We start from the raw sequence: 25,277 nt of genomic DNA, 5'->3' as shown, positions 1-25,277 counted from the left end.
AATTCTATTTTAATCCATGCTGGTTTTCAATCATCAAAGAAAGATGCAATAAATCTTAGTTGATTTGCTTTATAATAGGTTTTAAAGTTTGGAAGTTGTAACCCTCCTAACCCAAATTTACATGTTAATTTTTCCAATGATATTCTTGACATTTTACCTTTCCAAAGAAATTTTCTCACACATTTATTTAACTCTTGAAAAAATTTCTGTGGCAATTGTATTGGTAATGTTTGAAACAAATACTGTAATCTAGGAAATATATTCATTTTTACAACATTGACTCTACCTACTAATGTTATTGGTAGTATCATCCATTTGTCAAAATCTTCTTGAATTTTTTTCAATAGTGGTAAATAATTAAATTTATTTAAATTCTTTACATCATTATCAAGTCTTATACCTAAATACTTTATACCATTTACCGGCCATCTAAATTGGGTTACTAATCGACATTGACTATAGTCTCCTTTAGTAAGAGGTAAAATTTCACTTTTATCCCAATTTATTTTGTAACCTGATACCTTCCCATATTCATCCAATCTAGAAGATAATTTATGTAACGAATGTTGTGGGTTTGTTAAGCAGGATCAAAACATCATCGGCAAAAAGATTAATTTTATATTCCTCCTGATTAACTCTAAAACCCATAATATCTGGATCAATTCTGATTAGTTCTGCTGATGGCTCTATCGCCAGTACAAATAAAGCAGGTGATAATGGACAACCTTGTCTAGTTGACCTTTTTAACTGGAATGGTGTTGAAATTTGAGAGTTTGTCACTACTTAGGGTTAGAATTTAAAGTTTTAATCCAATTTATAAAAGATGTTCCTAACCCATATTTTTCTAATACTTTAAATAAAAAATCTCATTCTAATCTATCAAATGTTTTTTCTGCATCCAAGGCTACTACTATACTCTTCTCGTCCCTTTTTTGTGCCAAATGAATTATACTGAGTAGCCGGGTTACATTATCTGCCAATTGTCTATTTTTAATAAATCCTCTTTGATCCATATGTATTAATTTTGGTAAATATTTAGATAATGTATTCGATAAAATTTTTGCTATTATTTTATAATCCGTATTCAATAAAGAAATAGGCCTGTATGATGTTGGTTTCATAGGATCTCTGTCTTTTTTTGGCAATACTATTACAATCGCTGTTGAAAAAGATTCTGGGAGTTTATGTATTTTTTCTGCTTGACGTATTAGTTCCATAAAGAGAGGAAATAATAAATCTTTAAATTTTTTAATAAAATTCAGGTGGAAAACCATCTTCTCCTGGAGATTTATTACTTTGGAGTGATCCTAAAGCTTCTTCAACTTCTTTTAATGTAAAAGGCATATCTAATCCCTTCTGTTCTTCCAAATTCAATTTTGGAAGAGATACTTGTGATAAAAACCTTTCTATCTCATTAATATCATTTTGAGATTCTGATTGATGTAATTCAGAATAGAAATTTTTAAAGGTTTCATTTATTTCAAGAGGTTTATAAGATATTTTATTTGCCCTTGTTCTAATTGCATTTTGGAAGCTTGTTCTGTTTTCAACTGCCAGGCAAGAATTTTATGTGCTCTCTCACCTAACTCATAATACCTTTGTTTAGTTCTTATAATTGCTTTTTCCATTCCATATGTCTGAAGCGTATTATATTGTAACTTCTTATTGACAAGTTGCCTTCGTTTTTCTTCTGACATATGTCTTTGAGACATATCTCTTTGAGATATATCTCTTTGAGATTCTTTTTCTAATTTTGTAATCTCTTTTTCCAATTGATCTAGTTCTGCCATATATTCTTTCTTAATTTTAGACGTATAACTTATTATCTGACCTTTAAGATATGCTTTCATCGCATCCCATAATATAAATTTATCATCCACTGAATGAAAATTTGTATCCAAAAAAAATTGAATCTGCTTTTTCATAAAATCACAAAAATCTTGATGTTTTAATAATGTTGAATTAAATCTCCATCTATAAGCCACTTCTTCCTTATCAGCCATTATTATTGTCATTAATAAAGGAGAATGATCTGATAATATTCTTTATATTCCATATTTTTCACTCTGTGTTGAATATGCATTGATAATAGAAAAAAATCTATCCTTGAGTAAGTTTTATGTCTATGAGAATGGAACGAATAGTCTCTTTCTTTAGGATTGATTCTTCTCCATATATCAATCAAATTTAAATCTTTCATCAATGATAAAGTTAAATTTACTACCTTCGATTTTATAACAGCCTTGGTTGATCTATCTAAGACTGGGTCTAAGCAAAAATTAAAGTCTCCTCCAATTAATATTTTTTCATGTGCATCTGCCAAATTCAAAAAAAGTTTCTTGTATGAATTTTGCATCATTTTCGTTTGGTGTATAAATATTCATAAAAGTCCATAGTTCAGAAAAAAGTTGACAATGTATAATCACATATCTTCCCGCAGAATCAGTTATTACATTTTGTATTCTAATTGGTAACGTTTTATTGATACTCTCCTCGCTTTTGAATTAAATGAAGCCGCAACAACACTACCCACCCAATCTCTCTTTAGTTTCTGATGTTCTGTTTCTGTTAGGTGCGTTTCCTGTAAAAAAAGCTAAATCTATCTTCATTTTTTTAATATGTGTTAAGATTCTTTTTCTTTTCACTGGTCCATTAAGCCCGTTAACATTAAAACTCAAAAAAATTCAATAAATTAGTCATTATTCTTAACAAAGTTACTCCAATCTAAAACATTACTTATCTTCTCAACTCTCATAGTTCCTTGGGGAATCTCTTTAAACTTCACCATGTTGCTATGTGTTTCCCTCCCAACCCTCCAGGCAAAAAGAAAAAAAAAAGAAAGAAAGGATACAAAAAAAGAAAAAACAAAATACCCCCCCACTAATGTTGTGAATGAAAAGATACACAACACTACCCCCCTCCATTTTACGGGTCGTGGCTAAAGCCACGCTTGCACACATGATTAGCGTAGCAATTGGTCAGTGCTTCTTCCAGCTCCCCCGCAACAAAAAAAATTATATATATATAGACAAAATTAATGTTACTATTCCCAACTAATATTCCTCCAATTTTAACCTTTCTTACCCCCTCGTATAATTAATAATATATTTATACATTCATCCACCTTCAAAAATCCAACAAGTCCATTCTTTGACCCAATCTTCATCTTCAATCTATCTCGCTCCCCTGGATTTGTTCTTGTATCTGGTGAATATTCAGAGAATCTCGCACAAACTGCTCCGCTTTCTGGTAGTCATCAAAAAATCTTTTTTCTCCACCAGGCAAAAAAATCTTCAAGGTTGCAGGATAACGCAATATAAATTGATAACCGTGATCCCATAGGGTTCTTTTCACTGGATTAAATTTCTTCCTTCTCTTCAAAAGTTCATAACTTATATCAGGGTAGAAAAAAACTTTGTTCCCTTGAATCATCAATGGCCCTTTTCTATCCTTGGCAGCTCGAGCAGCTGCCTGTAGAATCCTTTCCTTGTCTTGAAATCTTAAGAATTTTATTAAAATCGATCGTGGATATTGGTCATCTTTTGGTTTTGGTCTTAGAGCTCTATGTGCCGGCTCAATTTCAATTGGTCGAACCTCCTCTTCCATTTGTAAAACTTCTGGGATCCATCTTTGAAAAAATTCTATTGGTTTTTCTCCCTCCGTACCTTCTTTAAGACCAACAATTTTAATATTATTACGTCTACTGAAATTTTCCAACATGTCCACTTTCTCCAAGAGTCGATTTCTTTCCGAGTTCCAGACAAGCAGATCATTTTCTGTTTTTTCCACTCTATCATTCATATGCCCCATTGCTCTTTCCATCTTCTGAAGCTTCTTATCCATTTTGTCCTGTCTTTCCATAGCTTTATTATAGCACATCTTTGTATCTCTAAGCTCTTCTCTTACTTTTCTTAATTCAGCCGTTAATTGCAATATAGCCTCTCTTATGTTTCTATCATCTCCTTTACTTCCAATCGCTTCCAATTCTTCCTCCTCTTCTTCATCTGTGTTCTCTGCAGAATCCAATTCTGACTCGATTGAGTCCTTTTCAATTGCAGTGGCTGTCGGTTCTTGTAGTTTGAGTTGTGTCGATTTGCGCATGCGCATTTCCGGCATCTTCTTCGGAGAAACCACTACCACCGCCATTGCTCCCTGTTCTACCGAAGGAGATCCAACCTGAGTCCGAGGCTCCATCGTTGCAGTAGGCCCTTTTTTCTTCCCCTCTCGCGGCTGCTTCGCAACAGCAGACTTCTTTTGTTGCGGTTTAGGAGGCATATCGTAAAGTAGTCTTACAAAGTCTATAAATAGTTTTCAGAAAGTATTTATTAACTTTGTTTTGTTTAAACGGTACTTTGCTGATTTTTTACGTGAGAGCTGGATTTGCACGTCTCAATCCCACGTCATCACGTGACGTCCCCCCCAATTTTAATAAAATTCTTAAGATTTCAAGAAAGGATTCTACAGGCGGCTGTCCAAACTGCCAAGAAGAGAAAAGGGCCACTGGTGATAGAAGTGGTGAAGAAAATTTTTTTTCTACCCTGATATAAGTTATGAACTTTTGAAGAGAAGGAAGAAATTTAATCCAGTGAAAAAAGCCCTATGGGATCACGGTTATCAATTTATATTGCGTTATCCTGCAACCTTGAAGATTTTTTTGGCTGGTGGAGAAAAAAGATTTTTTGACGATTACTGGAAAGTGGAGGAGTTTGTGCAAGATTCTTTGAATATTCACCAGGTACAAGAACAAACCTAGGGGAGCGAGATGGATTGAAGATGAAGACTGGATCAAGGATTAGGCCTGTTGGATCTTTAGGCGGATGAATATATAAATATATTATTGATTATATGAGGGAGGGGAAGGAAGGTTAAAATTTGAGGAATATTAGCTGGGAATAATGATATTAATTTTTCTTATATATATACAATTTTTTGTTACGGGGGAGTTGGAAGAAACACTGACCAATCACTACGTTATTCATGTGTGCAAACGTGGCAATAGCCACGACCTGCACAATGGAGGGGGGTAGTGTTGTGTATCTTTTCAGTCACAACATTAGTGGGGGGGTATTTTGTTGTTGTTTTTTCTTTTTTTGTATCTTATCTATCTTTTTTCCCTTTTTGCCTGGATGATTGGGAGGGAAACACATAGCAACATGGTGAAGTTCAAAGAGATTCCCCAGGGAACTATGAGAGTTGAGAAGCTAAGTAATGTTTTAGATTTTAGGAGATAAATATGAAACATTCTTGAATATTTGGAGGCCTTATTTACAGCTCCGATGATAAAGATCTTGGTTCCTTGGGGAAAGTAACAAATATATATAAAATTTATTTTTAATCCCATGGAGCATGTGCAAACCTTCCAATACTCAGGCGGTTCCTTTTTTTTCTTTTCTTTTTAGGTAGGAGTATATATCGGGGGGGGGAGGGTTAAGGGGAGAGGGAAGGTAGTTATTATTTTCCTATGTATTTACTTTGAAAACTCAATAAAAATTATAAAGATATTTCAACCTCCCTCATTGTTTTAATCAGCGAACAATGGAAGCTTTAATCGGCAAAATAGAGACTAACTTTGGCTTGTGTGCCGTCCTGCAGCCTGCCCACCATGAGGTTCGTTCTTGCTGCCTCTGCCTCCCAGAATCCTCTCGGAGACCGCAGAGTACTGGTGCATCCAAACGATTTCCAAATTGCAAATCACATGCTCCAGCAGTTCCAGAATCACATTCAAGTCGAAAAGCAAACGTAAAAGACATAAGAAGTGAAATATATGGTTTCATGATCTATACAGAAGATGTCGAAAAAGAAGTGTTGTACTTAGGTGCCATCTTGACCAGAAGAGCTGTTGATCAGTATAATGCTGTTGATGGAGAGAATGTCTAAAGTTGAACTACATAACAGCTTCAAACACTCATTATCTTTGCTTTTGGACACAGCTAAATATTTAATCAGTGACGTTATTGAAAAGTGGAATAAATTACATTTTTGGGGGAAATAATTTAACTTGCAAAGCATTGAGATACAATATGCTGTGAAGCAAAGTAAGGGAGATACAAATTTAGATTATGAAGACACGCAGTCCTCTTTTTATTGTCATTTAGTAATGCATGCATTAAGAAATGACACCATATTTCCTCCAGTGTGAAATCACAAAACACCGGACAGACCAAGACTGAAGAAACTAACAAAACCACATAATTATAACATATAGTTACAACAGTGCAACAATACCATAACTTGATGAAGAAGTCCATGAGCACAGTAAAAAGTTCAAAGTCTCTCAAATGTCCCACATCTCACACAGACAGGAGAAGGAAGAAAAACTCTCCCTGCCATCCCCGACTACAGTCCAACTCAGACTCATCTGAAAACTTGGAGCTCCGATCAGCTCTCCAAAACCGAGTACTGAGCGCCAGCCTCTGTCCGAATGATTCGATCTCAATCTCAGTTGCCAACAGCAGGCAAAGCCAGGGATTTTGAGGCCTTCCCTCCGGAAGATTCCTGACCGCACAGTAACAACAGCAGCGAACTGGCATTTCAGAAATTTCTCCAGATGTTCCTCTGTGCTTTCACATCTATCTCCATCAAATCAGAATTGTCCACGGCCTCTATTTAACGGATACAATATCATTTTTCACCGGAGGGCTGCGCACGCGTGGCGCGCTGCTATCTCTCCTCTCGCCAATTGTTTGTCAAGTGGCATTCTTGATAGCTTCTAAAATATGTACAATTTACCAGGTATAAATTGTAGTTACTTGCCTAAGCATTGATGGCGATCAGGTTTTCAACATTTTTTTAATTTAATAGTTTGACAGTTGCTGTTTATTTATTTTGGTCTGACCAATATACAGGCGCTATAAGTTTCACTTTAATAATACAAAAGTTTGTTTTAAAGTATTTTTATCATTGCAGCAATTATAATATTTCAGCTCATTTTTGTATTGTTAAAAAAGTCTGTAGAATTATAAATGATAATTACTCCCCAGGTCCCTTTTAAATCTGTGCTTTTTCATCTCTATGCCCCATAGTTTTGGATTCCCTTACCCTGGGGAAAAGACTACATGCATCCATCCTAACTATTCCTCACACAATCTGAAACATTTCTATTCTTTTCCCCGATTTTATCTTGGTCCTTTTCCATAATTATGTTAAGACTAACTGAGTTATGATTTCCACTACAATGGACATTGCCTACAGCTGCCCAGTATCATTCCGTAAACTTAAATGCAGAATTTCCTCCCTCCCATATGTTGTCTATAAAGATTCATCTGAGCACAGTTGTGGAATCCTGTGCCGTCCGTTTTTATCACTGACTTCATTCTTGGGTAATTGAAGTCTTCCACTGTTACTACTTTAGCACAAGGTTAGTGGTAATTTGTCAACAAAAGGTGATCCAAGTCTTGCAGAAGAACAATATCAGAAAATTCTCATCCCAAGGCTTCTTCAAGAAACTCCATTTCTGATGTTCTAGCAGTGTGACCTTTCAGACATCAGTTTGCAGGATGTTTCACTGGGTCTTTGGTGTGTGATGCTTACAGTGAAGGTCATTTTAAAAAGTCTTGTTTGCTGGGTAAGCATACATGTCAAAGATGTACAATGCTTGACTGATTAACAACATGATTGTAGTTGCTAGAAAACATACCGAATAAAATAATAATTGACATAGAATGTAGTATTTATATAATAGAAGTTGCGGCTGTGCTTTGGGTGATTGGTGGGCTCACTTTCGGTTAGAATTCTTGATAATCATTCTCAGCTGATTGGTGGACAGCACAAGACAACTCCAATCATCTGCTATTTAATTGTTGAGAAATTCTGATGGTTTAGCATCTACTTCACTAGGAATATGGGCTGATTTGTGGTTGGAAACCAGGTTCTGGAATGCTTGTATCTTGTTTTGACAAGCTCAAATTCACCTTGTTGTCTTTCCCACTCCCTTTAACTGACAGGGTCCATAGAGAAAAAAAAATACATGCTGTGTAATGGGTGCACTAAAAAAGTGAAGTAAATCTGCGGAGATTTTAACCTAATAGTTTGGAAAGTCTAGTCTGGCACCACCTAAATCCCAAGGGTGCTGGATAATTGAAATTTTCCAGCAGTGAGTGCAACTCAAAGTCTGAATTTAAGGTTGTTTAGGAACACTGAGCAGGCATAATCAAATTAGGATCACAAAAAATTCTGCAGATGCTGAAAATCCAAAGCAACACACAAAATGCTGGAGGAACTCAGCAGGTCAGACAGCGTCTATGGAAGTGAATAAATGACTGACATTTTAGGCTGAGACCCTTTAGGTTTGGAAAGGAAGAGGGAAGATGCTAAAATAAAAAGGTAGCTAGAAGGTGATAGGTGAAGCCAGGTGGATAGAAAAGAAAAAGGGCTGGAGAGGAAGGAATCTGGTAGGAGAGAAGAGTGGGCCATAGGACGAGGGGATGCAGGGGGAGGTGATAGGCATGTGAGATGAGGTAAGAGGCCAGAGTGGAGAATAGAAGAGGGTAGGGAGACGGGAACATTTTTACCAGAAGGAGAAATTGATATTCATGCCATCAGGTTGAAGACTACCTAGACAGAATATAAGGTGTTGCTCCTCCACCCTGAGGGTGGCCTCATCATGGCACAAGAGGAGGCCGTGGACTGATAGTCGGATTGGGAACAGGAATTCAAATGTTTGGCCACTGTCAGGTTCTACTTTTGACAGATGGAGTGGAGGTGCTTGATGCAGTAGCTCTGCTTAATTAAATGTCAATTTGTTTTAAAATTTACTAATCGTTGATTATGTAATTGTCATTAGTAGTATTTACCACATTTCATCGACTTGGATATGAGCTATTCATTTGAAACAAGAGATTTTACTATTTTACATTCTTTTCACTCACCTTGTGCTTGGAAGCCACATTCTTTTCTATTGTCATAACATGGAAAGTCATTGGAAGTTCTGACTGGTATCCACTTAGCTTTAAACATTCTCACACAGGATCTGAGTAACTAATATGACCTACTAATATATTGAGACTGCTGACTTAATACCTTATCTATATTAATTGTTCGGATAAGCACTAATGATGAAAAAATTGTTCAGTTTGATGTCTCTCCCAGCGTTTGCCCTTGATTCCTTTTGGGGGCTGTATCAATGAACTTTCAGAGGTCTTCTGGTTTCTTTCAAATTCTTTGCGCACATCTCATACAGCGAGACTTGCAAACTTCGTGTGGTTTGTTTGGGAGCTAAGTTGTACATTTGCAACTTGATTAATATTCCTTTTAAATTGGGAGTTATCAGGCATGGATTAGGAATTAGAGATCTAGATTTAAAATTCCCTGTTCCTTTTAGCCTGGTGTTACTCAGATAACTTCAAATATTGTACTGCTATGTCTAGTATAAAAGACCAGTCATGAAGTTTACCGTATGGTTTAGAAGGTACAAGAGCCTAAATGACCACCTCTTTCATATGTTTCCATTTAAAATAGAAATCACTAAAGCAAGATTTTTAAAGAATTTTGTCAGACTTTTACAAAACAATTAATTTTGATTAGCATTAATAAAATGATGGAAGAAGACATACTTTATTTCACTGATTTTAAGATAAGCTTAATTTTGCTTATGTGCCTGTGGAGGTAACAAATATATTAGTTACTGATTTTAAATAAGTATTTTTAATTTCATTAGTTTTCACTTGGGTTAATTGATGAAACTGTTTTGAAATTTCAGGTATGGCTTATACAGCTCGCCCTTTGATCCCGTTCTGTTCGATTTAGAAATGTGTGGTTCATCCTGCAAAAATGCTTATAATAGTAGTGTGGGTGTACAATCTGATGAAATCGATCTTTCTGATGTATTATCAGGTGAGTGGTCAAACACTATTTCTGAAGCTGATAAATGCTTTGATTCCAGTGGAAGTGCTTTTACTGCAATATGTTGAGTCATCATTTTTTTGCAAATGTCTTGGACAATTCTGATGTTCTAGTGACGTTGCAGTTAGTACAAATGTCTGCATTGGCTTGTAGTATAAAATGTGGACTGAGGGAAGCCTTAGTGCATATGGAAACTCCAGTTCACCACACTTAATCAACATGATTTTATTGAGTAGCAGAACAGGCTCAAGGGTCTCCTTCTGTACCTTAAGGTCTTCTGCTCTGCTGTGAATCCTTGTGTTCTATTACCATTCCGCAGCTTGTAAACACTATTAGATTAAAGTTATGAAAGTATAAACAATTCAAAGGAAGTTTGTCCAGCCATGATGATCTTGGATCATAACAAATAAGGTTCAGACCTATATAGTAAAATATTGAATGTTTGCACGGCATTTGTAGTTGTGGAGTTGTATGGCATAGAATAAGTTCATTTAGCTTACGACTTCCACAACGACACTTTGTTATCTGTACTAACCTCATTTGCCTGCATTCCAGCTTTAACCTTCTATGCCTTGCCCACTTTGTGTAAATACCCTTTAAACACTGTCATTATATTTAATTCTTCTACCTCTGACAAGCTCTCAGATATCAGACATGTTGTATTTTTGGAAAAAAGACCCTGATAAATTTTGATTTGAACTCCTCCATTTCACCTTAAATCTACTTCCTCTGTTTTTGATATAAATACAAGGGGATGGGGGGGGAGATTTTGACTCTTTACCCTGTCTATACCTCTCATCTTCTATACCACCATCTAGTTAACCCTCACACTGCTGCAAGGAAAACAGATTCAGTCTATTCAATCTCTCCCCTAAACTAAAATCCTTCAATCCAGGTGAATCTCTTTGGCACGCTCTCTAGCGCAGTCACATCCATCTTATATTGTGGTAACTAGAAATGCACACGAAATTGCAGGTAGAGCTAATCAGTTTTGTAAAGATGCAACATAATATACCAACACTTATATTCTAGAGACATAAATGGCTCCTGATGCTCCAATAGAGTTTCTTCATTTCTCCCTTATCATCCTCTATCAGATTCCAGTACTTATAGACTTTGTGTTCCTACTGATCACCCTTCAGCCATTGCCTGCACCTTCACTCTCCCCTCCCACCACCTGGCTCTTTTGGCCTTTGTTTTGCTACTTGCTACTTGTCTGCCTCTATCTCTCAATTCCACCCATTTCCTTCCTGGCTTCATTTGCCTGTCATGCTTTTACCCTTCCCCGGTCTACTAAACACCTGACCCTGATTCACCACTCCCCCTCTTTTTACTGGACATCTTCCCTCTCGTCTCGAGGTCCTGAAGCAGGGTTTTGACTCGAAACATTGATAATTCCTCCTGTTTGTCAGCCCAAACCCCCCATCCACCACAGATGCTGCTCGACCTGTTAAGTTCCTCCAGCAGATTTTAGGTTGCCTTTATATTCTATGTCCTGACCTGTGAAGACAAACATAATATATTCTTCCTTCACTTTATTGATCATTATTGCTTCGCTTAAGGAAGTGTGGATTTGAACCCATTTAAAATACAGAATATGCTCTTGCCTTAATTAACTTTACCAAATGCTTGTCAGGAAGGAACCATTTGCCAGTGCTTTGCCCAATTCTATAACAAGATTCAAGATTGTTTAATGTCATTTCCAGTACATAAATGTAAATATTCTATGGGATAATTCATTCAATTACCTTAAGATTTTTGTGATGCTATCTTTATCACAAATTTCACTTTGTTTTTGCTGCAGGCCCTCATTGCTGTACAACCTTACTTACCTCCTGGTCAGAAGCATTTTCATAGACATGGAGTACTTAGTTGACCTTGTAGAAGCATTAGTAGCATATATCCTGATTTATCCTTGATTGTTAATCCTTCGGTACATTTTGTACTTGAAGACTACATAAACTTCTCCAGCAAATCTTTTCTTGACCACTGCCACTCCAAAACTGTATGATGAACTTCTGTATCTTCAGTTGATGTTACAACACACGACAGTTGATGCTGCACAATCCTGTCACAGTATAAATGATTCCGTAGCTTTAGCAGTACCATAAATACAGTGGATTCTGATTAATTGGGACACATCGGGACCTGTACATTCAGACCCACTTAAGTGGCTGCCCCAATTAGCTAACGTTTCATGGAAATAGTTAACAAGGTATAGAAGAGACAAACTAATGCTTAACTGAGTAACAAATTATGTATGTAAGTGAAATACGAAACAAATTGGAACACTATCAATACTCTTCTTCGGTTGTTCATTGAAATCTGATGACGACGTCCACTCCTTTAACGGTGAGATCTTTAACTATACAGTCCTATCCTGGACCCACAAGCTCTATTGCAGGTGGGACATGTATATGTAGTAGTGGTGGCAACCATGGCTGCATTTCTCCTGGCTCTCTTCTGCTGTCTTCTGGTTGTTCTTTCCATCTCCAGAATACGAACCCCATCCCTACACAGCCATCGCCATTTGGTACGGTCAGCAGCATCTCCTCCAGGTCCTCGGGTCTGATTTTGCACTTCCTTAAAGCATTCTTCATCTGATCCTTATAGTGCTTCGGCCTTCCAGCTGAGCATCGACCATGATGTAGTTGGCCGTATAACACTCTGTGGGGTAGCCGACAGCTATCAATACCACTACAGTATTATAAAACTGTGTGAATTCATAATAATTATCGGATCCAGTGCATGTTACCATGTACCGTGTACACGAAAAAAATCAGTGCAGACACCTAATTCAGATAATGAACTGCCTCGATACAATTTTCGATGATTGCATCCTCCAAATCTCCATTTTCATTCTAAAATTCAAGATGAGTTTTGATGCCTTTGAATTCTTCATGGTTCCTAACTTGTTAAAGTAGTAAAATCTTTTCATTTTCACTGCTGGCCATTACTAGCATCTCTAAGCTTGAAATTGCAGTGAGTAAAGCAGTTCTGAATTGTCTCGCTGTTTATTTTCTTGCCAACTATCAGTGACAAAAATCACTGCTTTTTGAACAGAAGCATGCGCACACACAACTGAAAACACAAACGAGAAAATCTGCAGATGCTGGAAATCCAAGCAACACGCTTGAAATGCTGGTGGACTCGGCAAGCCAGGCAGCATCTATGAAGAAGAGTAAAGTAGACGTTTCAGGCCAAAACCCTTCTGCAGGACTGGAGGGGAAAAAAAAGATGAATAGATTTAAAAGATGGGATGAGGGGAGGGAGAAACCACAAGGTGATTGGTGAGACTGGGAGGGGGAGGGGTGAAGCAGAGCTGGGAAGTTGATTGGTGAAAGAGATACAGGACTGGAGAAGGGGGAATTTAATAGGAAAGGATAGAAGGCCGTGGAAGAAAGGAAAGGGAGAAAGGAACACCAGAGGGGGGTGATAGACAGGCAAGGAGATGAGGTGAGAGAGGGAAAAAGGTATGGGGATGGTGAAGTTGGGGGGGGCTATTTCCGGAAGTACGAGAAATCGATGTTCATGCCATCAGGCTGGACACTACCCAGATGGAATATAAGGTGTTGTTCCTCCAATCTGAGTGTGGCCTCATCACGACCTTGGAGGAGGCCATTGATCAACATGTCAGGGTGGGAATGGGAAGTGGAATTAAAATAGGTGGCCACTGAGAGATCCTGCTTTTTCTGTTGGGCAGAGCATAGGTGCTCAGCGAAGCAGTCTCCCAATCTGCATTGGGTCTCACTGATATACAGGAGGCCACACTGGGAGCACTGGACTCAGCGACTCACAGGTGAAGTGTCACCTCACCTGGAAGGACTGTTTGGGGCCCTAAATGGTAGTGAGGGAGAAGGTGTAGGGGCAGGTGTAGCATTTGTTCTGCTTGCAAGGATAAGTGCCAGGAGGGAGATCAGTGGGGAGGGACGAATGGACAAGGGAGTCATGTAGGGGGCAATTCCTGTGGAAAGCAGAAAGTGGGGGGACGCTGGGATCCTGTTGAAGATGGCAGAAGTTCCGGAGAATTTGCTGGACGGACGTGGAGGTTGGTGGGGTGGTAGGCGGGGACAAGAGGAACTCTATCCGTGGTAGCGTGGCAGGAGGATAGGGTAAGAGCAGACATGCGTGAAATGGAAGAGATGCGGTTAAGGGCAGCGTTGATGGTGGAGGAAGGTAAGCCGCTTTCTTTGAAGGAGGACGACATCTCCTTCATTCTGGAATTAAAAACCTCATCCTGAGAGCAGATGCGACGGAAGCAGAGGAACTGAGAAAAGGGGATGGTGTTTTTACAAGTAACAGGGTGGGAAGTCCAGGTAGTTGTGAGAGTTGGTGGGTTTATAATAGACATCAGTAGATAAGCTGACTCTAGAGACAGAGAGGTCAAGAAAGGGGAGGGAAGTGTTGGAAATGGACCGGGTAAATTTGAGGACAGGACTCACCAGCTATTTTCTCGATTATTTTTTGTTCTTTGAGATTTGGCCTAAATGCAGTAAGCGGCTGCACTAATTAACTGATGGCCCAATTAACCGGAATCCACTGTACTTGTGTATACACTGTAGTGTTGCAGCAAAAGAACAAATTTCTTGCCATACAGTCAGCAGTAATAATTCTGATTCTTTCAAAATCCCATCTAAATAATATAAAAAGAACAAATGTTCAAATTAGGTTCTGATCTTGGTTCTTTATGCATCCCACCATTTATGTAGTGCAAATTGCTGTCAGTGGTGATCAGTGTTGTGTATAGACAGTGATGTCCAGTGACTCAAGGTCATTTTCTGGACAAAAAATGTAATTGTATTTTAAGCTAAGTGTCCATCCAGGAGATCATCTGCATGGCTCTGAATGTGTTCTGCCTATGCAGGGAATGGGAAAATGAGCAGTTGTGGTGCGGCTGAGGGCAGTTTCACAGCTCTGACCGGACTTTTGGAAGTTGAACCACTCCACTTCAGTTGCATTTCAACGAGTGATGGCACAAGAGTGGAACGAGATGATGCAAGTAAGTTGATGCATAGTAATTGATGCAGGAAGAATGGTCATTTTGATGTTAAAGTCTCCTTTTTATGAGCTGCTTATGCTCACATTCTATCGGTTTGGGATAGGTTATAGGAATGTAACATAACTATTGCATTTCATTTGCTATCAAATGTATTCAAGCGTAAATATTTTAAGGTTAATGCTCACAAAGATGACAGAATCAGATTCCATTATATTCTGTGATCAATTTGGTATGATTCACTGTGAAAAGTTTTGTTTTTGTTATCTGAAGTTCTACAGGAGGATAAAATGTTAGCCATCATGTTACAATTTATTTTTCACATCAAAGCCTGAATCATTGCTTTATCTTAACTTGTGAAATTCCTGCTTTCCATTGTGCAGTGACTGGCTTTGGCCTCGCTGGAGTAGTGGGTGGGCTTACAACTGGTACTGTAGGAGAAGCCTCAACAGCCCTGAGCTCAGCAGCCCAAGTTGCACTTCAGTCTCTCTCCCACGCCATGGCTTCAGCAGAGCAACAGTTGCAGGTTCTACAGGAGAAACAACAGCAGTTACTGAAACTTCAGCAGCAGGTGTGTACTGAAATTCTGATGTGATTTCTTCCGCTACTGATTTTTCTCAATCTTTAAGTATTTAAATGTTATGTTGTATTTGAAGGACATGGTAATAAGCACAACTAAATTTTGATTTGTTAACGTAATATGAGCATTTAGTTTTGTGGGTTGTTCATAGGAAAACCCAATTTTCAGATAGTTGACATGAGTCATTGCTTCCCAAAACTTTGGATCCAAAAATCAAATTTCATTTTCCTTGATGTGTTCAAAATGATAACTGAAGCCTCATGGGCTGTAACAAAGTAGTTTAATTGACTACTCTTTCTTTAAATATAACAGAAAGCCAAGCTTGAAGCCAAGTTGCATCAGACTACGGCAGCGACAGCACCTGGAGTCGGACCTATACACAACTCGGTGCCTTCTAGTGCCTCTTCCGCACCTGGCTTTTTCATACACCCTGCTGATGTCATTCCTCCCACTCCAAAAACAACTCCATTGTTCATGACTCCTCCATTAACACCACCTAATGAGGCAGTCTCTGCAGCCATCAGTGCAGAGTTAGCACAGCTCTTCCCTGGCTCAGTCATTGATCCTCATCCAGTCCCTGTGGCCATTCATTCAAAAAATGCCAAGTCCAAAACGGTATGTTTGGAGTTATCACACTGATTTGTGTTTGTCAGAACAGTACATAGTTCAGTAGTCTTAAGAAATTTGATTCAAGATACAATGTGTACAATACTGATTGTTTGAAAGACTACCAGTCTATATAATCAATTTAATCAGTTTCTAGACAATGCAAGCAAAGCATTCAAAATATGGAGAGAAGGAAGAAATGTAGCAGCTACTGAAGCTTGAATTTTGGTTTTTGGCTAAAATAATTAGATTTGGCAAATGTGTTAATAGATTGGATTCAATCTATGAACAGTAGCCATTGGCGTACACTTTTCCCTCCTTGCTTTATTGCTTATAAGCATATAATTGGTGCTTGAGGAGTAATGTAAATAATACTGGCATTTCCTGACAAAGTTGAAGTAATGAACTTCAGAGCAAAAGACAATAGGAATGAAGAATATGTGCTACTAAATTGATGTTGGAAGGGATGGATGGCCAGAGATGTTTGGGTGGTTTAGGTGTAATTTGGTGAAAGTGTCCAAAATGTCATTAGCGTTGTGACTTCATATACAAGCATTCAGAGTGTATTTAAATCACAAGCATTTAAATTAAGAGAAATGGAAATAACTTGAGCAGTGAATACTGTAGAATTGTTCTGTTGCTACCTTTGGATATGCTATCTTGTTATTTGCCAATAATGTGATTGTGTTTAAGTTTTTTTTGTACGGAAGCTTATTGTTTTTTTAAGTTATCATTTTTCAAATGTTGCATACCACACACTGGTTTTATTTATATATTTAATAAGCTCAGTATTTGGAAGTAAACTGTATAGTAGGTGGGCATGATTTAATTTTGTTTTTGGCTAGTTAGAAAGTGCAATAGAAATATATTTGTCTTTGTTAGCTTCACAAATGCAGGTGTGTGTCATAATTCTGGTTTTCAGAAAATTTATATTTGAATGTTTGTTTTGTTTTGCAGAGTCCTCTGGGTACTGGTCTAGCATTAGCAATTTCTCATGCTTCTCATCTGCTTCAGCCTCCTCCACATCAGTCAATCATCATTGAACGCATGCACTCAGGTACTGATACTTTCTACATTGACTTTTATTAATCTAGTGTTTTTTTCTCCTCATTAACTTCTGTATTATTTCACGTTTAAATATCTCATTGCATTATTGTTTTGTTTTAATGTGTGCCCAAGCAGATGATAAAGGAAAGGCTGTTTGGTTAAACGGTGCTTCACACGTGATGACATTATCCTTCCTGATGCCTTTGTAACACACACAAAATGCTTCAGGAACTCAGCAGGTCAGGCAGCATCTATGGAAATGAGTAAACAGTTGATGTTTCAGGCTGAGACCTTTTATCAGGTCCTGCCTGACCTGCTGAGTTCCGCCAGCACTTCGTGTGTTGCTCTGGATTTCTAGCATCTGCAGGATCTCTCTTGTTCATGATGCCTTTCGTTGAGCTGTTTTCCAATATTAAATGTCAGAAGTTAGTTCCAGCTGACTCCTCAGCATCCTCTTCCCCCATCTTGTTAGGATATGGGCATTAATTAGTGTGCTTCCTCTTGTCAATTTGTTGATAAGTAATCAAAGCAAACCATTGTTTGAACCTAAGAATTTGCTTTTTTGTGGAACTAATAGAAACATAAATAGATGCAGATGAGCCATCAATGTACCATTTGTGTCCCCTTTTTGTTTCTAATATGTTTACTAAATGGATGATGAGGAATAAAAAAAATGATAGCAGTTTATGTTTAATACAAATAAGGAACAGGAGAAGCAGGTCTTTCAACACCTTGAGCTGTTCCACCAATCAAAAAAGATCCTCTTTGTTCGTTTTCTGCCATGTCTTGTAATTCTTTTTACTCTCTTTTTACTCTCTTAATATCTTTTTACTCTCCTCCCATCCGGTAGTTGCTACAGGAGCCTCCGCTCCTGCACCAGCAGACACAGGAAGAGCTTCTTCCCTGAGGCTGTGACCCTGCTGAACCTCACATCATAGCGCTAAGCAGTATTGCACCCATATTGTGCTGTCTCAGTACTTTTATATTTGTGTGCTGTAGCACCTACTTTTTATTCGCCGTTATTTTGTAAACAACACTATTCTTTGCATTTCTGGTCAGATGCTAATTGCATTTCATTGGCTTTGTATCTGTACTCAGCACAATGACAATAAAGTTGAATCTAATCGAACCTAATTCAGCTCTGTCCATTTCTACCTTGATTATATTCAGTGACACTGTCTTCATAGTTCTCTGGTACACAATTCCAGAGTTATGAACCTCTGAGACATGTTGTTGATCCTTGTTCCCTTCCTCCCAGTCTTGGCCTTAAAGGGGTCATCTCTTATTTTTGAACAAAACAAACTGTTGAAAGAATTCAACTGGTTGAGCAGCATCTGCGGAAGCAAGAGAGTTCCCACCATTTTTTTTTTTACTCCTAATTCCATCATCTGCTGTCCCTTGTCTAATTTTGAACTATGTCCCCTTTCTTGAAAGTCCTATTAAGTAAAATCTGCTCTCAATATTACCCCTCAATCTTTTATGCTTTAATCAGTTAACTTCTAAACCTTGTAAAAGATTTTAGCCTAAATCTGTCTTCATACATCAACCTCTACATCTGAGGAATCAAATAAGTCTTCTATATTACTTCCAATGCAAATATATTCTTAAATGAAAATAAAAAGATTGCAGATGCTGGAAAAACTGGGTCAAGCAGTGTGTAAGAAGAAATGGCCAACATTTTAGGTTTGCAATTCTTCAACACTCCATCTGAAGTTTTTTTTTGACAGGCATGTGAATTGAGAGAATGCAATGGAGTTCTTAGGGGAGGAAGGGCGAGGGGGAGTACAATTATGATAGCTCTGAGTCTGCAAGCTTCTGGTAGATGTTGGTCGTCAGCCTGTACCCTGGGATGGCGATCAGAGAGGGGAGTGACAAGTCAGATGGACCATTTGAAGCTGAGAGCAGAGTGGACATTGCTTGTGTTCTGACAAAGGGTCACAGACCTGAAGCATTGGCTGTTTCAGAGTTTCTGTAGATGGTGTATGACCCATCTGTTATATTACTTAAATTTTTATATTTTAACAGTTGATCTACTTTTGTATCTGTTGCAAGGTGGTTTTGCCAGTTTTGGATTATTGTTACAGGCTAAATAGAGTATTAGTTCTTGTTCTGTTTATCCTTGGCACAGTGCTCATACGACTGTTAATTATTGAAGAATATGTCAATTTAAATTGTTTTGTTTATCTGATTTTTAGGGGCGAGAAGATTTGTGACACTGGACTTCGGGAGGCCAATACTCTTGACTGATATATTAATTCCAACCTGTGCAGACCTAGCATCGTTATCAATTGACATTTGGACACTGGGAGAAGAAGTGGATGGCCGACGCTTAGTGGTAGCCACAGATATTAGTACACACTCATTAATTCTTCATGATTTATTGCCACCACCTGTTTGCAGGTTTATGAAGGTACGTGGCTTCCAAGATAAATGGAAAAACAAAAACTTCCACTGTAATTCCACTCTTTAACAGTACCTCAAGGAATCTTCAAGTAAAATAAGGCAAAATTTAGACCTGATAAGGAGATAAACACTGACATTTGGGGCCTAGTTTGGTTAAAGGAGAATTGTGACCCCTGCCCATCCCCCACATGAGCCATCTGTTGTCGGCCCCCAACCAACACATATTCCACTCTCCCCTTCGTACCCCTCCTCACAGTCCCCCACCCTGCTCTCATGACTATACCCCTGCCCCACACGAAACCACCACGGTGGGCTTCACAGCTCTACAGGTAAGAAGACAGCTGAAACGTCTCAACCCAAGCAAGGCTGCAGGACCAGATGGTGTCAGTACCAGGGTGCTCAAAGCCTGTGCCCCTCAGCTATGTGGAGTACTTCGCCATGTATTCAACATGAGCCTGAGGCTCTGGAGGGTTCCTGTACTGTGGAAGACGTCCTGCCTCGTCCCTGTGCCGAAGACGTCGCGTCCCAGCAGCCTCAATGACTACAGACCGGTGGCATTGACCTCCCACATCATGAAGACCCTGGAGAGACTTGTTCTGGAGCTGCTGCAGCCTATGGTCAGGCCACATTTAGATCCCCTCCAGTTCGCCTACCAGCCCCGACTAGGAGTTGAGGATGCCATCGTCTACCTGCTGAACTGTGTCTACGCCCACCTGGACAAGCCAGCGAGCACTGTGAGGATCATGTTTTTTTAACTTCTCCAGTGCGTTCAACACCATCCGCCCTGCTCTGCTGGGGGAGAAGCTGACAGCAATGCAGGTGGATGCTTCCCTGGTATCATGGATTCTTGATTACCTGACTGGCAGACCACAGTACGTGTGCTTGCAACACTGTGTGTCCGACAGAGTGATCAGCAGCACTGGGGCTCCACAGGGGACTTTCTTGTCTCCCTTTCTCTTCACCATTTACACCTCGGACTTCAACTACTGCACAGAGTCTTGTCATCTTCAGAAGTTTTCGGATGACTCTGCCATAGTTGGATGTATCAGCAAGGGAGATGAGGCTGAGTACAGGGCTACGGTAGGAAACTTTGTCACGTGGTGTGAGCAGAATTATCTGCAGCTTAATGTGAAAAAGACTAAGGAGCTGGTGGTAGACCTGAGGAGAGCGAAGGTAGCGGTGACTCCTGTTTCCATCCAGGGGGTCAGTGTGGACATGGTGGAGGATTACAAATAGCTGGGGATACAAATTGACAATAAACTGGACTGGTCTAAGAACACTGAGGCTGTCTACAAGAAGGGTCAGAGCCGTCTCTATTTCCTGAGGAGACTGAGGTCCTTTAACATCTGCCGGACGATGCTGAGGATATTCTACGAGTCTGTGGTGGCCAGTGTGATCATGTTTGCTGTTATGTGCTGGGGCAGCAGGCTGAGGGTAGCAGACACCAACAGAATCAACAAACTCATTCGTAAGGCCAGTGATGTTGTGGGGATGGAACTGGACTCTCTCACGGTGGTGTCTGAAAAGAGGATGCTGTCTAAGTTGCATGCCATCTTGGTCAATGTCTCCCATCCACTACATAATGTACTGGGTGGGCACAGGAGTACATTCAGCCAGAGACTCATTCCACCGAGATGCAGCACAGAGCGTCATAGGAAGTCATTCCTGCCTAGGGCCATCAAACTTTACAACTCCTCCCTTGGAGAGTCAGACACCCTGAGCCAATAGGCTGGTCCTGGACTTATTTCATAATTTACTGGCATAATTTACAGATTACTATTTAACTATTTATGGTTCTATTACTATTTATTATTTATGGTGCAACTGTAATGAAAACCAATTTTCCCCAGGATCAATAAAGTATGACTATGATTATGAATAAGAGGTGGGTAGCTACGGAGTGGAACTCCTTTGTCCATTTACTGATGGACTTGAGAATTTTCTTATAAAGACAGCACACAGCGAGGGTTCTTTGGCAGGGCTGGAGAAGAATGTACTGTACATTCAGGTAGGAGAGACTACAAAGGATGAGGATTTTGAATTTGAGATGTTGAATGACTGGAAGTCATTATTAGTTATTTGACCACAATTGTGATAGGTGGGACTTGATGTAAGTTGGCATTTGACCAGCTCAGATAACTGAAGTTTGGAGGATAGAATGCTGTTCAGGTCAACCTGAGAATAACTGAGTCAGGAATTCATGAATGTATATGTTTCATGTGATGGCTCTATTGGGTTTGAAGAAAGACAATCTAATGTTGTGTACATAGACAAGCTTTATAATAAACATAGAAACATAGAAAATAGGTGCAGGAGTAGGCCATTCGGCCCTTCGAGCCTGCACCGCCATTTATTATGATCATGGCTGATCATCCAACTCAGAACCCCGCCCCAGCCTTCCCTCCATACCCCCTGACCCCTGTAGCCACAAGGGGGCAATGATTAAAATTCAAATTTCTCATATAAGGTACTGAAGTACCTAAGAGCCTGGTTGAACCAGAAACAATGACTGGCTAGAGAGGATGACATCAGTTGTAGTGATACCGTGTGTACAGTACAGTGGTGCAGTACGTGCCGAAGCCTGTGGATGGTGCATGTGTGTATACTTTCCAGTTTTGATGAGTCTCTGCCCAAAACGTCTACTGTTTATTCCCCTCCATTGATGCTGCCGAAGTTAAGTTCCTCACAGATTGTGTGGAGTTTTGTTTCTTTTTAAAATCTGTGTTTAAAAACCCTCCCTTTGCTTGGCAGATCACAGTGATCGGACGTTATGGCAGCACAAATGCAAGAGCTAAGATACCACTAGGGCTATATTATGGACACACCTACATTTTGCCATGGGAAAGTGAAATCAAGTTAATACATGACCCTCTAAAAGGTGAAAATGATTCAGCAAGCCAGCCAGAAATGGAGCAGCAGTTAACAATGATGATTGCTCTTCAAGAAGACATACAATGCAGGTTAGTTCAATCTTCTCATGCAGATATAAGCTAGTGATTTATTTCCTTTTAGCCATCCCAAGTTGATGGTTAAAGTTGGTGCTAGTAGTTCTGCTGGAGACGTCCTTCAATCAGGGTTGAGGTAATGTTTAACTTTGAATCATGGGGAAGATTACTTTTACAATCTTGTCTGCGGTGTTTTATAGTGCTTTCATGTGTTGACTTTCTTTTTCCATCAGAACCAATCAATTTATGATTGAACAAGATGTAGATTGATTTTTTTCCTCCCCACATTCTCTAGCAAATGTATACAATGGCTTTATTGCTGATATAGCCTAAAACCACTGGACCTGTAACTTTAAATTTTTACAGTAATCCCACATTGCTTTCAAAATACATATTCAGTTGTCTCTAATGCTTTTTTTGATATTCTACTTGGTGATTGAGTTTTCTGAGGAAGAGGCCAAGAGCATTGACAAAGGCAGGGTTGTGGATATTATCCACATGGACTTTACCAAGACTTTGACAAGATCATGCATGTTAAGCTGTTCCATTCAGTTAGAATTCATGGGATCCAGGGTGAGGTGGGTGCTGAAATAGTCTGGTGGTGGTAGTGGAGGGTTGCTTTACAAATTGGAGCCCTGTAATCTATGGTGCACTGCAGAAGTTGGTGCTAGGTCATTCATTTTCTTCATGTGTGTTAATGATTTGGAGGAGAATATAGGTGGTGTGATTAGTAAGTCTGTTGATGACTCCAAAGTTGGTAGTCTTGTGGAGAATGAAAGTTACAACAGAGATGTAGATCAACTGTGAAAATTGGCAAAGGGAATAGCTGATTTGAATTTAACTCCAATAAGTGAAATGATGCATCTTGGAAAGTTGAATCAGTCTTGGATATTCACAATACGAGATCTTGAAGTGTAAGTACGTGGTTCCCTGAAAGTGGTAATATGGGTGGACAGAGTGCTGACGAGATGCATGTTGTGCTTGCATCTTCTATTGAGGTATTGAGTATACAAATTGGGGCATTGTGTTGTAGTTGTTCAAATTGCTGGTCAGACCATGCTTGGAGTATTGTCACCATTCTATTGGAAGGATTTAATTAAGCTAGAGAAGGTGCAGAAAAGATTCACAGGAATGTTGCTTGGACTGGAGGCTTTGAGTTGTAAGGAGAGAGTGCTTGGGTCTCGTTTATTCTCACTGGGACATAGAAGGCAGAAGGGTGACCTTGGAGAAGTTTCTAATATTGAGTGACATGGGGTAGAGTCAGTTTTTTCCCAGGTTAGGGGAGTCTAAAAGTGGAGGGTATCGGTTTGAGATGAGTAGTGAAAAATTTAAAGGACTTGAGGGGCAGGTATTGCAACACAGGATGGTAGTTATATGAATAAGCTACTAGAGGAGGTGGTAGAGGTAGGTATTTTTTTTTAAATTTATTGAGTTACAGCGCAGAATAAGCCCTTTGAGCCATATTGCCCAGGATCTCCCAATTCTAATCCTAGTCCCATATCACACAATAAACCTTGCATATAAGGGTGCCTGCAAATTAATCCACCCTTCAATTCGCAGACAGGGTTGAAATTCAGGGCCAAGCTGTGAGAATACTGATGGGGTGTAGATCCAAAGAGGCATTATGGGATGTGGACATGGACTGTGTGCAGACTTAGGGAATGTGCACAGGCATATTGACAGGAAAGATTTTGAGGGATACTGGACTGAATGCGAACAAATAAGATGAGTGTAGATGGGCACCTTGGTTTGCATGGATGAGTTGGGCTGATGGGCCTTTTCCATGTTTTATAATTCTATCAACATAGTATTTTATAATTGGGTCTGCAAACCTGAATTAATGAAATGGCAGGTTTCATAGCATTCTACAGAAACACTAAATAGAATCCAGTTGTTCCTTTCCTCAAACTTAAAGACTTTTTTTCTGTAGGATGGACAAAATAGAAGTATGAATGATTAATAAACTGAATTAGGTGTTTCCTTAGTGAAATTTTAGTACTATCCCTGAATGGATAATGTATACAAGCACAAAGTTGAGTTATTATGTGAGCTCTGAAATGGTGAATTAAAATGTTCTGGAGTATTAATGAGTAACATTTCATAGTCTGGAAATTTTGCTAATCGGGCCTCAAAATCCTGTATGTGTTGGATGATGAGGAGTTACTGAATTGAATTGACTTTATTTCTTACATCTTTCACATATGTGAGCAGCAAAAATCTTTGTTACGTCTCCGTCTAAATGTGCAAGTTATAGTAATTTAAAATAAATTGTACGTACAACAGGACAGTAAATATAACATTGAAATACAGTTGTATCAGTGTGAATTAATTGGTCTAGGAGCATGTTGGTCCTGGCTTTAATGCTGCGATACTGCTTCCCAGATGGTAGCAGGTGAAACAGTTTGTGGTTGGGGTGAGCCGGGTCCCCAATGTCCCCAATCAGACCATTTTTACGGACCTGTCTCTGTAAATGTCCTGAATAGTGGAAATTCACATCTACACATGTGCTAGGGCTGTCCGCACCACTCTCTGCAGAGTCCTGAAATTGAGGGAATTACATTTCCCATACCAGGCAGTGATGCAGCCAGTCAGGATGCTCTCAATTGTGCCCCTATGAAAAGTTTTTAGGATTTGGGGACTTATGCCAAACTAATTCACCCATCTGAGGTGCTTTTTTCACCATGCAGCCAGTATGTACAGAGCACATGAGATCCTCGGTGATGTGTATGCCGAGGAATTTAAAGCTGTTCACCCTCTCAACCCCAGATCCATTTATGTCAATAAGGGTTAGCCTGTCTCCATTCCTCCTGTAGTCCACAACCAGCTCCTTTGTTTTTGTGACCTTGAGGGAGAGGTTGTC

At 39.2% G+C, this 25,277-nt stretch overlaps 1 protein-coding gene across 5 annotated transcripts in view; it reads left to right on the top strand.

Annotated features, from left to right (window-relative positions):
• The window catches only part of birc6 (baculoviral IAP repeat containing 6), a 279,832-nt gene that overhangs the window by 91,751 nt on the left and 162,804 nt on the right, over positions 1-25,277 (top strand). For 4 of the 5 annotated variants that reach the window (XM_063055540.1, XM_063055543.1, XM_063055541.1 and 1 more), the window contains exons 22-28: positions 9,698-9,831; positions 14,705-14,839; positions 15,220-15,407; positions 15,729-16,031; positions 16,980-17,079; positions 19,265-19,479; positions 22,224-22,432. In XM_063055540.1, coding sequence (XP_062911610.1) covers positions 9,698-9,831; positions 14,705-14,839; positions 15,220-15,407; positions 15,729-16,031; positions 16,980-17,079; positions 19,265-19,479; positions 22,224-22,432 — 1,284 coding nt within the window. The remainder of the gene's footprint in view (positions 1-9,697; positions 9,832-14,704; positions 14,840-15,219; positions 15,408-15,728; positions 16,032-16,979; positions 17,080-19,264; positions 19,480-22,223; positions 22,433-25,277) is intronic. The other variant, XM_063055544.1, reaches the window with a different exon arrangement.

This window comes from Mobula hypostoma, chromosome 8 (genome assembly GCF_963921235.1).
Source record: "Mobula hypostoma chromosome 8, sMobHyp1.1, whole genome shotgun sequence".
NCBI classification, from domain to species: Eukaryota; Metazoa; Chordata; class Chondrichthyes; order Myliobatiformes; family Myliobatidae; genus Mobula; species Mobula hypostoma.
The sequence above is the reverse complement of the archived record's forward strand: the minus strand, read 5'-3'. Positions and strand labels throughout refer to the sequence as shown.